Consider the following 13,792-nt stretch of genomic DNA (forward strand, 5'->3'; position numbering starts at 1 on the left):
GCTACGCTTCCTCATCGTGTTAGCTTTGGCAGAGGTGAGGATTAACCTTACCATCCACATACTATCGGCTGGACATCTCAAAGCACTTCATGATGCACTGGGGGAAACTGAGGCAGGGGGAAGGGACATTTCCTGCCCCCATCCAAGCCCGCCCTGTCCCCTGGCACCATGCCCACTCCCTTTGCTCACAGCCCCCAGCCAGTCCTCATCCAGCCATGAGTGCCCGGACCTCGTACTGGCGGCGCCGGCTGGGATAGTCCAGGTTGTGGTCACTCCAGTCGTAGTGGGTCCTGTCCTTGGCCTGCTGATCCAGCCAGTAGAGCTTGTTGGTGCAGCGCTGCATGTAATCCTGCAGTGAGGTCAGATCCTGCTGCCGCTGCTGGGAGCCAGCCTGGGAGAGGGCAGAGGGGAGAGCTCAGCACAAAGCTCCTCTCTGTGGGTCCCCCAGGGCTGCCTGGACACCCCAGCAAGGGACCCCCTGCAAGAGGGTTCTGCCCCCAGGATCTCAGAGTCTCTTACCAGTAACTTCTGGTATTTGGCTTGGAAATCATTCAGGTATTCCTGGTAACAGAGGAGAAGCAAGGCAAGGTTTAGGAGTTAGGCAAGGGTTAGGAGTTAGGCAAGGGTTAGGAGCGGTCTCTGGAGAGCAATGGTCTGGCGGGGGCTCGAGGGTGGAGGGGAATGTGGTTTTATGATGGAGCAGAATGTGAGTTTATGGGGTTTGTCCCATTGTAAAGCTGGAGCCGGTGTCCGATGGTGGGTTCTGAGGCTGGGCTGGATCTGGGCACCCACCCGACCTGCTCCGGGCTGAGGCAGCTCAGATGGTGGGATGCCCCCCCTTCATCCACGGCTCAGGAAAGGGACGACCCTGTGGGGCAGCAGGAGAGGGACAGGAGAGCTGACCTTGCTGCCGTCCTTGGCCATGTGTGGCCCGATGGCCATGACCTCGTTGTGGAAGATGTTGTGCTCTTCCACTTGGCTGTTGACCAGCGGCAGGTCGGTCCCGAAGCCTTTGCTGCTTAACAGGTCCTGTGGCACAGAGGAGTTGGGGTCAGCCATGGGCATGGGGTGAGGGGGCCAAGGCCTGGGAACTCCTCTTGGAGGTGGCCACGGAGCTGGGCTTGGATGGGCTCCAGGGCAGGTGCCCAGGAGCACGTGGGTGAAATCGGCTGTGCCGGAGGGCAGCCATGGGAAAGCCAGTTTGGGAGTTTAACCCTGTTCTGGCTGGAAGGATGTGGGGAGTGGGATAAAATGATAAATAAGGGCTGAGGGGTAGAGCCCAAAGCAGGTGGTGACTGGGGACACTGAGGCAAGGCCACCTCGAGCACTGATTCCTGGTGCCACAGCACCTGGCCTTGTCCCATCACCTCTGCCCCTCCCCTGCCTCCTTCCCATGCTGTTTGCTGCTCCCAGCATAAGAGCTGCCCTGAAGTTTTCCAAGAGCCTGTTTCTCCATGGGGAGCTGCACCAGGTCCTGCCCAGCTGGTGCTACTGGCCGGGCAGTGGCACTGGTGGTCCCGTTGGTACCTGTTTCTCCTCGATCACTGTTGACCAGTTGACCTGGGGCTCAATGTGCTGCAGGGGGAAGTTGTAGATTTGCTCATGTTTCGCACGCAGGTTTGTCACTCGTTCCTTCAGCTGCCGGATGCTGCGGGAAGGGAAAGATGAGGGTGGGATGCAGGATGTGGGCATGGGAGGGTATTAACATTGGTGGATCCTCTCCCAGGCCTCCACAGAGGGGGTCTCTCCTTAGGGAACCCCAGAGAGCCCAGGCGGGCTGGCAGCAGCCACGCTGTGCAATGGCTGGGGAGGGAGAGGGCAGAGATTCCTGTGCTCCCATCCTCTGCTCACATGGTGTGGGCTCAGAGCAGGCTGGGCCTGGAGGACAGTGTGGGGCACAGTGGACAGGTGTCACCCCACCATCAGCAGGGGCAGCCTCCTCACTTTACATGTTCCCAAGGATGGCTGTGGGATACACACTTTGATGGGAACTGGGATGCAGAGGAGCCCGTAGTGACCCCACTGCTGCTGGCAGGGGCAGAGCAGAGCCCCTGGAGAAGCGTGTGTCCCCTGAAGGGCTCTGGGGACAGCTGTCCCTGGTGTACTCACTCCTCTGTGATCATGTCCCCCTGGGGATGTTTCATGTGCCGGGCGATGGCCGCGTCCCCATCCAGCACGTAGAGCAGCTTGTCGGACTCTGAGAGCCTCTGCGCCGTCAGGTCCTTGTACTGCGCCAGCTGCCCCGCCTTGATCTTGTGCAGGTCCTGGGAGGGCACAGGAAGGGTCACCAGGGGCAAACAAGCAGGATCCAAGAGGTCATCCCACCCCGGGCAGTGGAGGTGGGCAGGGCCTCTGCTGTCTCCCATCCTCCCGTGATGTGTTTTGCTTTCCCCTCACCTATCACGGAATCATGGAGTGGTTTGGGTTGGAAGTGATATTAAAGACCATCCAGTTCCAACCCCCTGCCACGGGCAGGGACACCTTCCACTAGCCCAGGTTGCTCCAAGCCCCGTCCAACGTGGCCTCCTGAGGAAGGGCCGGGGGCTGCATCACCTCCAGATGCATCACACCCTTCGGAAGAGGAGGATGGTTCAGGCCCCTCCGCCTCCATCCTGCCTGCTGGGATGCACACCCAGGGTTGCACATCCCCACTCTGCACAGTGCTACCCAGCCATGGGGAGGAGGGAATTTTGGGGCCCAGTTGCCCTGTTACACCCTTCCACTCTCTTTCCATAAGCCCCAAGCACCCCTCGGTTACAGACCATCACACCCGGGGTACCTGCTGCAGGGATGGGGAGCCACCCACATGTGCCATAGGAGAGGAGATGAGACCCCAGGATATGGGAGGGGCTGGGGCAGGAGTGGGAGGGCAGAGGGGGCTGCTCAGAGGAGGCCCTGCCTGTGGGACCATGGCTGGCTTACATTTTGCATTCGGGAGTCGGTCTCCACGATGTTTTTCTCCACTTGGTCAGCATTTTTCTGCAGGCGCTCTATGAGCTCGGTCAGCTCTTTGCTGGAGATGCTGGGGAGAAAAAGGGGGTCCTGTCACCCCGCAGACCCGGCCCCAGCCCTGAGCTGCTCCCGGGGGTGCCCACAGCGTGCCGTGACCCCGGGGGTGGCCGGGGGCCAGCCCAGCCTGCCAGCCCCTGCAGCTGTGAGTGACTCACTGCTGCCCCTCCAACACTTTCCAAAATACTCGGCTGCTGTGCCGGGAGGGGGGGCGGGTGGGGGACGTGGTGTCACCCACGGGAGCGATGCTGTAGGTGAGCCTGAGCCTCCCTCAGCTTCGGGGCAAGACAGAGAAGAGCTGTTTGCAGGGGACAGGGAGAGAATCATGGAATATCCTCAGTTGGAAGGGACCCACAGGATCATTCAGTCCATCTCCTGGCCCTGCACAGACACCCCAACCATCCCACCAAGTGAGAAGATGATGGAGCCTGAGCAGCAGGAGGCCCTGGGTCCCCATGCAGACAGGTGAGGTGGCCCTTTTGAGGCTGATGCCCATCCCCTGGCACCCCTGCCCACGGCCCTGCTGTGCCCCTCCCTGCCATGGTCAAGGCTTCCTCCTCTGAGAGGAGTTACTCACAATTTAAACCAGATAAAGAGATGGGATCACACACCCTGCACCTCTTTCAGTGCTCTCTCTCTTGCTGGGCACTGTTTTTTCTCCCAGAGTGACCCTGGCCTGAGCCTCTCTGTTCACAGCCAGGCTGGCAGAGAGCAGTGCCAGCCCAAATATTCCCATCCGAGAGCAGGGAGGGCTGAGCCGGAGCAGAGGCAGAACAACCCGTGACTTAGCTTTTGCATTGCTGGGGTTATTTTAAACATCTCATCTCCTTGCTGTTGCTTTGGCTGCGAGGAGAGGCTGCAGCACAGCAGGGCCAGCTCCAGGGACCGTGTGCCAGGCACTGCCCACAGACCAGGCAGAGAGCAGGGTGTGCTCCCCAAATCCCTGCAGCTGGAGAGTGCACCGAGCTGAGACTGGTGGCAAGGCTGCCACTTGTGTCCCAGCTGTGCTGCTTTGCCATGTGGGCTTAAGCCAAGGCTTGGCTCAGTCCAATCCCAACCACCTACAGAGTGGAGATAATGAGTCTTAATGACCTCGTTATGTGGTGGCAGAATTAATGTTATATGGAGCTTGGAGGTGTTAACTGCTGTTGCAGGAGCTGAGGGCAGTGGGACAGGCTGGGCAGAGCAGGGCTGGCTGGTGGAGCACCAGCACCCCAGCTCAGCTGGATCATGGCATGGAAGGCTCCTGCATCCCCAGGTACAATCATGGAATCATTTACGTTGGAAATGCCCTGGAAGATTATCAAATCCAACCATTCCCCCCGCAGTGTCAAGGCCACCACTAACCCATGTCCCCAAGTGCCACACCCACATGGCTTTTAAATCCCTCCAGGGATGGGGCTCCACCACTGCCCTGGGCAGCTGTGCCAGGGCCTGACCACCCTTTCAATGAAGAAATTTTCCCAATATCCAATCTAAACCTCCCCTGGCACAGCTTGAGGCCATTTCCTCTCCTCCTGTCCCTTGTTCCCTGGGAGCAGAGCCCGACTCCCCCCCGGCTCCCCCCTCCTGTCAGGGAGTTGCAGAGCCAGAAGGTCCCCCCTGAGCCTCCTTTTCTCCAGGCTGAGCCCCCCCAGCTCCCTCAGCCCCTCCTGGTGCTCCAGCCCCTTCCCAGCTCCGTTCCCTTCCCTGGACACGCTCCAGCCCCTCAAAGTCTTTCCTGGACTGGAGGTACCTCCCAAGGGACTCTGGTGCTGAGCTCCAGGACACATTCCCACCTGCCCCATGTGCTGGTGCTTCAGTTCAGCAGAACAAACCAAAACCCAGATCTGGGCTTGTTCCTCCCCACCTCAAACCCTTCCCAGGCTGCAGGAGCCTCGTAGCATCTGACAGCTCCAGGAAAGTTCACGTTTCCCTGGGAAGTTCTGGCGTGGGCAGGGTTTACACTGATTTTTTCTTTTTATAGAAGCTGCATCATCAGGATGGTACTCGGAGGTTTGTGCCTGTCACTGTGGCTGCTGCCTGCCTGGCACCTCCTGATGAGCCAAGGGACTGCCTTGCATCAGCACTGAACCCTGTGGGCATTCCTGAGCAAAAGAGCCAAGGAAGGGGTCGTTGGAAGTTGTGGTTGCAACGATTCCAAGGGTGATTCTCATTCTCTGTTCAACAATCCCAGCTGGAGGGTTGCAGGGCTGCACCAGGATGTGAGTGGCTGGATCCTGCTGCAGTGGTAGAAGCAGCTCCTCAAAACCCATTTTGGGGTTTCTTCCAACCCTCATCATCCCACATAAACCAGGAAAAACATCAGATGAAATCAGTGGAGAGAAAGTGGTTTGAAGTGGGCGACTGAAACGTGCTGCACGTGTTTGGGTGTCTTCAGGTGATGGTTGCTCAGACCTGGCACCTCCTGCATCCCAGGAGAGCTTGAAGCTTGAAGCCACCAAGGAACCTTCCTCATCTCCCACTGATGAACCGGAGGCCGCCTGAGCTTTGAGGGTGGGAGAGGCTCGTTATCCAGGTGGGAGCTTGGGATGCTTCACTGCAAGAGCGAGGAGCTGGACTGGCACTGGGAGAGGCTCATTATCCAGGTGGGAGCTTGGGATACTTTGCTGTGAGAGCCGGGAGCTGGACCAGCACTGAGTGGGGCTGGGGAAGAGCTGGAAGCACTTTCCAGCTCCTCTCCACATTCCCTGCCTTGGTCTCCATGTTTCTGGCAAGCTCAAGGATGGATCTTCAGGGTATCAGTTTATCTACAGTACGGATGGAAAAACCATTCCAAAAATCAGAAGAGGTCTGGGGCTTTTCTAGTTCTGGCTTTGACTGAAGCTTCTAAATTGTAGGGAGGAAACAACACTAAGCCAGGGATTTTCTGGGATCCGTGGCAATGCTGCGGTTCAGCCACAGCTTCCCAAGCTGCTGCTGCTGATCTGGTCTGGCAAAACTGAGCCTGGAGCCTTGGCCTGGCCTTTGTGCTCGCTTTCCATCAGCAAAACTGATCTCAGGTGCTGGGAACCAGCAAGTGCAGCACTCAGGCCCTGACCCTCTTATTCAGGCCTGGCTTTGCCAGGCTGGTCTGGGATGGGATGACGTGTCCAGGCAGGGATGTGCCCCCCATCCCCCTGTCCCTGCTCTTCCCCTGGGTCTGAGCCATGAGCTCTCCTCACCCCCGTTACTCACCCCTGGGGCTGCCTGTGCCCTGCCAGCCACTTCCCCATCTGGGAATGCTGCCCCTGGACATCCCTCCCACCCTCCCCATGGCTCAGGGAACCATGCCAGGGCAGAGCCACGCTCCGGCCCCATGGCACCCGGGGTGGGCAACATCCCTTCTCCACCCCTGCAGGGAGTGGGAGCAGGTGTCAGGGCTGGGGGCAGAGAGGGGGCAGAGGATGGCATTCCCTGTGAGGGAGGGGATGGTTTGCTTGGTAATCCAGAAACTGCTGCTCCCATGGGCAGCACCTGGGTGACCAGGGAAAAGAAAAGGCAGAGCTCACCTGGAGCAAGCAAGGACATGCTCGGCTGTGGGCACGGCTCGGCTCTCCTGACGCACAACAGAAGAGCTGTTTGCTCCCTCCACCTCTGAGATTTATGTGAGAGTCACCAGCTGAGGCTGTGGGACAGGGAACTCTCATAAAACCTCCCAGGGCAGCTGGATCTCAAACTGCAGCATCGGGGAGCTGCTCCTCTGCCCCCCAGCCTGTGCTGGGCACAGCACAGAGCCCTGAGCAGGGAGGTGGGTGTGAGCTCCCACTCATCCCACTGCTGCTGGAAATGCAGGAATAACAAGTGTGCGGGAACAAATACAGAAATAGGAGAGAATGGGAACCTCTCTTGTAAAATCTCTCTTATTTCTGTATTTGTTTCTCCATAGTTATCACTTCTGTGCCACTTCATCACCCAACTTAGACGTTACCGATGTGAGAACATCAGCCCTGTTAATCACCTGCCTGTGCCCTCCACAGCTGGGTCTATGTTGATAAATCACAAGGGTGAGTGTGGTCCCTGCATCCATCTGGATGCCAAGCAGGGGCTGGGAAAGCTGAAGCCTGGCTGAAATCTCCATGCCAGGGGATGGAAGGGGTTGGCTTGCCTATGCCCTTCCTCTGCTGTGAGGGGGGAAGATGCTGGAGTGCCAGGACAAGGGGGAATGGTTTCCCACTGCCAGAGGGAAGGGTTAGATGGGACATTAGGAAGGAATTGTTGGCTGTGAGGGTGGTGAGGCCCTGGCACAGGTTGCCCAGAGAAGCTGTGGCTGCCCCATCCCTGGAAGTGTTCAAGGTTGGACAGGGCTTGGAGCAACCTGGGCTAGTGGAAGGGGGTGGAATGAGATGATCTTTAAGGTCCCTTCCAAACTAAGCCATTCTAGGATTCCATGCAGGAGAAGCACAAGGTGATGGGCAAACCAGTCAGGAAGCCTCGGCCATCCCGGGACAGGTGCGTGGATGGGATTTGCAGGACGTGGCTCTTTTGGGAAGCTGCTGGGAAGAGAAGGGGATGCATCCAGGCTTTGGAGCAGAGCTGCTGGCAGGGTAAGGCAAAGGGAAGCCAGGGCCAAAAAACAGGCAGGAGGGGCTGGTCAGAGCACGGAGCAGAGCTGGGGAGGGAGAAGGGCAGGATTTGGCCCCAGCCCAGCTGGGAAGGGCAGCACACGGGGGACTGAGCAGAGCCAGGATCAAAGGTGCCCAGGGCATGGCCCCTGCGAGGCTGAGGCAGAGGGAAGGGAAATGCAAAGCTGCTCTGCTGAAATAGATAAGGCTTTGTTTGAGAGATGAAAACAGGGAAAGAAAAAAAAAAAGGCCTGGAAAAACTGGCTTTGCCATTTCTGGAAAACTTTAAAAGGAAAAAATGACTCTCTTATTGAAAGCTGTACTCGGCAGAAGAGTTTCTTGTCAATGCTGCCTTGAGCAACTGGTGCATTGCCTGACTGGGGTGAGGGATCCCAGGTCATTCCCATGAGGAATGGGAGGGGTTTTTTGGATTTCTCCCAGCTAGGGGGGCCAGGAGGAGGCAGCTGCTCCATGGTAGACACCAATCCATCCATGTACCCCAATTCTGACCTCAGGTGATGCGCTGTTTTAGAGGGGCTTGGGTATTTCTTAGGGTTTAGAGGGTTTTCTTAGAGTTAAGTGGGGTTTTTTGGGGGGTTTTCTTAGGGTTTTGGTGTTTTTCTTAGTCTTTTAGTTGTGATTTGTTGGGTTTGTTTTTTATTAAGAGAGGTTCTCAACAGACAAATATGATGATAATTATTGTGATACAGAAACTTTACTGCTAAAATCTGGAGGTTTTTTTCCTCTATGCCTGTTTTTATCTGTTTTTTGTGGAAAGAGGCTGATGAATTTCTCACTAGGTTGCACCCTCACTGACAAGAGCACTTTTTGGAGCAAACCTCCCTAATATCAGTATCTCCAGGGTGTCCAAAGGTTTTGTGCTTGCTGGCCGGTGGTAGAAAATCCCTTTGATTACTCAGTTTCCATTTTTTTCAAACAAGGAGGTTTTTTCCCTAATCCTCATCAAGGGAGGATGTTCAAATAGATATTCCCAGAGTTTTGACCTCTCTAGCTGGGAATGCTCCTGCTGGGAGCTTGTCCCGTGAATCTGAGAGGGTTAATGGGAAGGGCTCTGTCCTGCTCAGTGATGCTGATCGTGCCCCTGCCCTCCTGTTGGGAAACCTTCCCACAACAGAAGCTTCTCCTGCTGGGACAGCTCGGCCAGGGGCAGGTGAGTTGGTTGAGGTTGGGGTCTGAGCACGGATCCTGGTCCTGCTTCCTGCATCCCACCACTGGGATGGAGAGTTGGTGCAGCAGGCAGTGACCACCCACTGCTGTTTTCAATTCCATCCCCCTTTAATGTCCATTTATCCAGATTTCATAAAAAAACACACCCATATCAGCACTGCTGCTGGAGGCCAGGCTTTAGGAAGGACTAAAACTCCAGAAGGCCACAGCACAGTGCTGTAAATGCCCTTAAAGCTCCCGGAGCCACAGCTCCCACTGCACAGAATTCCCTTGTGCTGCTTCTAAGGACACTGGAGTGAAACTGTGGCAGAGCAGAGGACACGAGGGCTGGGCTCTGGCTACGGTAATTCAGGTTTGGGAGAGATTAAGATCTGGCTGAAAACTCGGGAGCAGTGTGCTGTCAGGCTGCCCACGGCAGGGCGTAGCTGGACAGCAGGGCTGCTGTGCTCAGCCCAGCTTGCTTCAATTGCATTTATCTTCCCTCGTAGGAACGGTGATATATTATTGTAATGTGCATGGAAATGAGAGCAGGGATAGGGCGGGCGATGGCAGGGCTCACTCTGCCCTAAGTACAGAGCAGCTCCTGACTCACCTGCTGTCTGGGCTCTGTGCTCACTCCAGCCCTTCCAAACAGCCTCCAGAAATGGGTGCCAGCCCTGCAGGCAGAGCTGTCCCAGCTGCCTGCACCCCCTCTTAGATGGGGAGTGGGTCTCCTGACACTGTCAAGGGGCTCCAGAGCTGGGAGCCCTCCTGGGTGGATGCTTTCACCAGGGGACCCCAAGGATGAACATCTTTCCTGCTGCAGGAGGGAGAGTTTCAGCACCAACTCTGAAGGCTGAACTGTTTCTTGACATAAAATTATCAAATGGTTTCAGTTAGAAGGGACCTTTAAACACCCTTTCTCTTCCATATGGGAGCAGAGCAGAGCTGACCTCTTCCACCAGGATCACAGAATCATGGAACAGTTTGAGTTGGAAGGGACCTTAAAGACTATGTCATCCCAACCCCTGCCACGGGCAGGGACACCTTCCACTAGCCCAGGTTGCTCCAAGCCCTGTCCAACCTGGCCTTGGACACTTCCAGGGATGGGGCAGCCACAGCTTCTCTGGACAACCTGTGCCAGGGCCTCACCACCCTCACTGTTTTCTTCCTCCCAAGCCTTGCCTTTCCAAGAGAGAAGCCAATGTCCTGTTTTCTAAGCATGGCAAGAGTTTGGGGAGGATAATGCGGAAAGGGGCTGATGAATTTCCCCCACACTACATCCCTATCCAAGGCCTCTGACTTCCCTTCCAGGGACACACATCTGTGCAACAATGCAGTGGTTGTGGCCAGTCCCAACTGAACCCCCAGGGCCTTATGATACTGGGGTGGGAGAAGCAAGAAGAGCATAAAGCCACCAAGAAATGTCACCATCATTGGGGTTCCCCAGCCAAGGCAGGGAGGTGCTCACACGTGCCCAGGGCTGGATGGGGATGGCCACTGACCGAGTCTGGAGACCACACACCCAGGCCAGAGCTGCAGCAGATATGCAAAGGAGAGACTTGGACCCAGGTCCTGCTGGATGGGAGGCCGAGGGCCAGTTTGGGGTTGGGGCAGGGTGGCTGTCACATCCAGGGGGACAAAGAGTGTTGTTCACAGAGAGATTGCAGTGCCTGCCTTGGGCTGCACAGACTCACGGGGATCTTGACTTGCCAGTGCTGCTCATCAAGATGTTCCCAGCATGGGAAGGGCTCACCCAAGGCTAAAGAAGCCACCGAGACTCCCACGGCTCCTCATCAGGCTCTGACCCACTGCAGGACGATGTTTCCCGGGCAGCCCCTACCAAACTTAGCTGTGCTCGTAGTCCCGGCTCCCCTGTGCTGGCAGGACACTCGCCAAACCGGTGCTGGGTTAGTGCCCTGTCCCTGCTGTGACGGCTCTGTCACCGGCAGCCCCTCGGCACCGAGCCCTGCCCGAGGAGCAGCCCCCGTGTCCCGGCAGCGCAGCCTCGCCGGGCGCAGGATGAGGCCGCGCTCAGGCGGTGTCGAAATCTCGGTCCCTGTTGACGGCGGGGGCGGGCGGTCGATTTTAGGAGCGTTGCTCTGTTTTTCTGGCGCAGAGCTGGGCGGGAGCCGGCCGGGAGCCTGGCAGTGCCTGGAGCAGGGGCCGGGGCGCAGCAGCTCCTCACTTCTTCGCAATCCTCCTTCAGCGAGTTGTTTAACCGGTCAGGCACCGGCTTCCCCATCTTGATGGTGGGGCTGTTTCCACACGGTGGGAGTGTTCCCTGGATTCCCAGATGTTTGTAAACTCCGAGGCAGGAATTAACAAATTGGGGCTAATAAGCACAGCCCTCCCCGAGGTGTGCGGGGACAGCCGGGGCGCGGGGAGGGATGGTGGCCCCGGGCCACAGCCCTGCGCTGCTTCCTGAGCCACCACCAGACAGAAAAGCAGAGATTTTAGCCTGGCCCGCAGACTTCAGAGGTGCTTTGGCACCTGCCCAGGGCTGCTGGGCTCCAGGCAGGGCGGTGGAGAGAAGATTGTCTTCCTTCCCGAGCCCATCCATCGGTGGGTGATGTGAGCACGGGGCACCCAGTGCTGACAGGGCTCAGAGCACAGCATGGGGACCCCAGCCCCAGGGTGGGCACCCCAGGGTCTGATGATGGGAGCACGGGGTACCCAGCACTGGCAGGGCTCAGAGTGCAGCGCAGGGACCCTGTCCCCAGTCCCAGTGCTGTGCTGAGTAATCAACCAGCACAGAGCAGGTCTGTCCCCTCCTGCCTCGCAGCATCCTGATGCTCTCGGAGTGCTGAGCTGCCCAGGTGCCCAGCCCAGGTGGGGGTTTCTCATTTTCCAGCCACTCACTAAAGCCCCTGAAGACCAGAAATGCAACTGGGTATTTACACCACCCTTCACTCATGGGAACGCCGGGACCATCAGGGCTCAGAGGGCTCTGTGCCACCCCCGTCTCCTCCTGCCTGCGCTCCCCAGGGCAGATCTGGCAGCAGAGTGTGCCCCGGGCTTTGGGAGCTGGAGCCTGGGCGGCCCTGCTGAGCCAGCCGGGCTGCCGGGGGAGCCCGTCCCCGGGGCTGGAGCCGGAGCCTCAGCCCGACCAGAGGCAGCTCAGCAAATCCCCTGTGCAAGGCAGCACCCTCCCCTCGCGGGGAACACCCTCCTACGCGCCACAGCCCCACTCCCGTGGGCAGGGAGCAGCCAGGGGCTCCCCAGCTTGGAAGATGTCGGCGCCTTCTGGGCTGACTGGTCCCTGTCTGGATCCTTGAAGGCATCTCAGCCCCTGTACCAGTTCCCCAGTTTCCTTCCCAAAGGAGGATTTTTGGGAACAGGGCGGCTGCTTCGAGCCCACCAGCCAGGACAGGTGCCGATGGACAGGGATGGAAAGGGGTGAACAAGCCACGGGCTTGAATCATGAATCCTTGAATCGTCCACAATCCTGGAACGCTCCACATGCTCCAGAGCCCCTGCAGCTCCTCTGGGAAACACAGGACAAGCTTCTGAATTAATCCCAACATCCACCTCTTCGGAAAAACGTCCTTGGTGCGGGCAGGGGCCGGGGACTGCCCACTATCCAGGCCTAGAGCGGGGTCGAGCCTTCCCGGGGAGGGATTTTGACACCTTTTCCCTTTTATCAGCAACTTTTCACAGGGCACATTCAACAAGCTACTCCTGTTTTTTTACACCCAGTACAACCGAAATGCGCCCCCACCCCATCAGAGAGAGCAAGGAAACAACGATGGACCGATGGACTGAATACTTGGTCCCGAGGGAACAGGGGCATGAAGGCACAGGACAACCAGACTACTTTTCCCTAAGACCCAGCACACATCTGGGAAGCGAAGGAACCTGCTCCCTGGAGCTGCTGTTCTGCTGTGGGAAGGGAACCGGGGGAAACCATTTCTGTGCCCCCACCTGGCACAGGAGGTATGGACCCATCTTGGAGAGGAGCTGACACTTCGGGAGGGGGGCAAACATCGGGGTTCCCACACCTCAGGAATGCCCACTCCTCGGGGGGTTCCCACACCTCGGAGAGTGCCCTCATTCACGACTGTCCACACCTCAGGAGGGTTCCCACACCCGAGGGTTTCCAGTCCTTAGGCGAGTCCACACCTCCGAGGTTGCCCATAGCTCGGGGGTGCCGACACTTCGGGGTTCCACACCTCGACGAGGGTTCCCACACCTGTGGGTGCCCTCACCTGAGGGTTCCCACACCGAAGGGGGCCCGGCTCCGCCAAGTCCCGGCGCGGGATCCCCGGGGATGTCGGCGAAGCTCGTCTCGGGGTGCGCGGGGCTACGCGGAGCCGGGTCACTCACCTTTTCTTCTGCACGGAGGGGCTGTATTTCCCTTTGTTGCGTTTCCTGAAGAGCGAGTGCATCGCGTCCCCGCACGGCGCCCGCCGCGCTCCGCCTGCCCGTCCCCGCCGCCGCCCGAAGCCTCTGCGCCGCCACCGGGCCGGGCCCCGCGGGAGGCGGGACGGGGCTGCACCGCCTCTGCCTCCTCCTGCCTCCTCCTCCTGCCTCCTGCCTCCTCCTCCTGCCTCCTGCCTGCCGCGGCCCCCCCGCCCCGCAGCATCCTCCTCCCCCTGCTTTGGTGGAGCGCCGCGCTCCCGGTTCCAGCCCTGCCCCAAAGGGGTCCCGGCAGGGTTGGACCCCCCCCAGATGTGCAAAGTCAACCTGACACCCCCCGGAGTCAGGGCGTAGCTGGGGAGCAGCTTGAGGGATGACGGGCACAGAGGGGCAGGCACGGGCGAGGCTGCGGCTCCTCCCGGGTGGTCTCTGTCCTTAGGAATGACCAGCGCCCCGAACATCCTGGGGCAGCTCGGATCCTGCGGGCAGCGCTGGGCCTCTCATGGCAAGAAAGACACTGGGGGGCTGGAGCGTGTCCAGAGAAGGGAACGGAGCTGGGGAAGGGGCTGGAGCACCAGGAGGGGCTGAGGGAGCTGGGGGGGCTCAGCCTGGAGAAAAGGAGGCTCAGGGGGGACCTTCTGGCTCTGCAACTCCCTGACAGGAGGGGGGAGCTGGAGGGGGGTCGGGCTCTGCTCCCAGGGAACAAGGGACAG

General features: G+C 58.6%; 1 protein-coding gene across 2 annotated transcripts in view; it reads right to left on the minus strand.

Moving 5' to 3' along the window:
* The window catches only part of PPL (periplakin), a 48,308-nt gene extending 35,162 nt beyond the window's left edge, over positions 1-13,146 (minus strand). For both annotated transcript variants that reach the window (XM_027693650.1, XM_027693648.1), the window contains exons 1-7: positions 13,047-13,146; positions 2,923-3,022; positions 2,110-2,264; positions 1,528-1,648; positions 904-1,029; positions 520-561; positions 230-391 (exon numbers count right to left, since the gene is read on the minus strand). In XM_027693650.1, coding sequence (XP_027549451.1) covers positions 230-391; positions 520-561; positions 904-1,029; positions 1,528-1,648; positions 2,110-2,264; positions 2,923-3,022; positions 13,047-13,108 — 768 coding nt within the window. In that variant the 5' untranslated portion in view covers positions 13,109-13,146. The remainder of the gene's footprint in view (positions 1-229; positions 392-519; positions 562-903; positions 1,030-1,527; positions 1,649-2,109; positions 2,265-2,922; positions 3,023-13,046) is intronic.
* Positions 13,147-13,792: the final 646 nt, after the last annotated feature.

The sequence above is a fragment of the Neopelma chrysocephalum genome, unplaced genomic scaffold (assembly GCF_003984885.1).
Source record: "Neopelma chrysocephalum unplaced genomic scaffold, ASM398488v2 Primary Assembly neopelma1_93, whole genome shotgun sequence".
Lineage (NCBI taxonomy): Eukaryota > Metazoa > Chordata > Aves > Passeriformes > Pipridae > Neopelma > Neopelma chrysocephalum.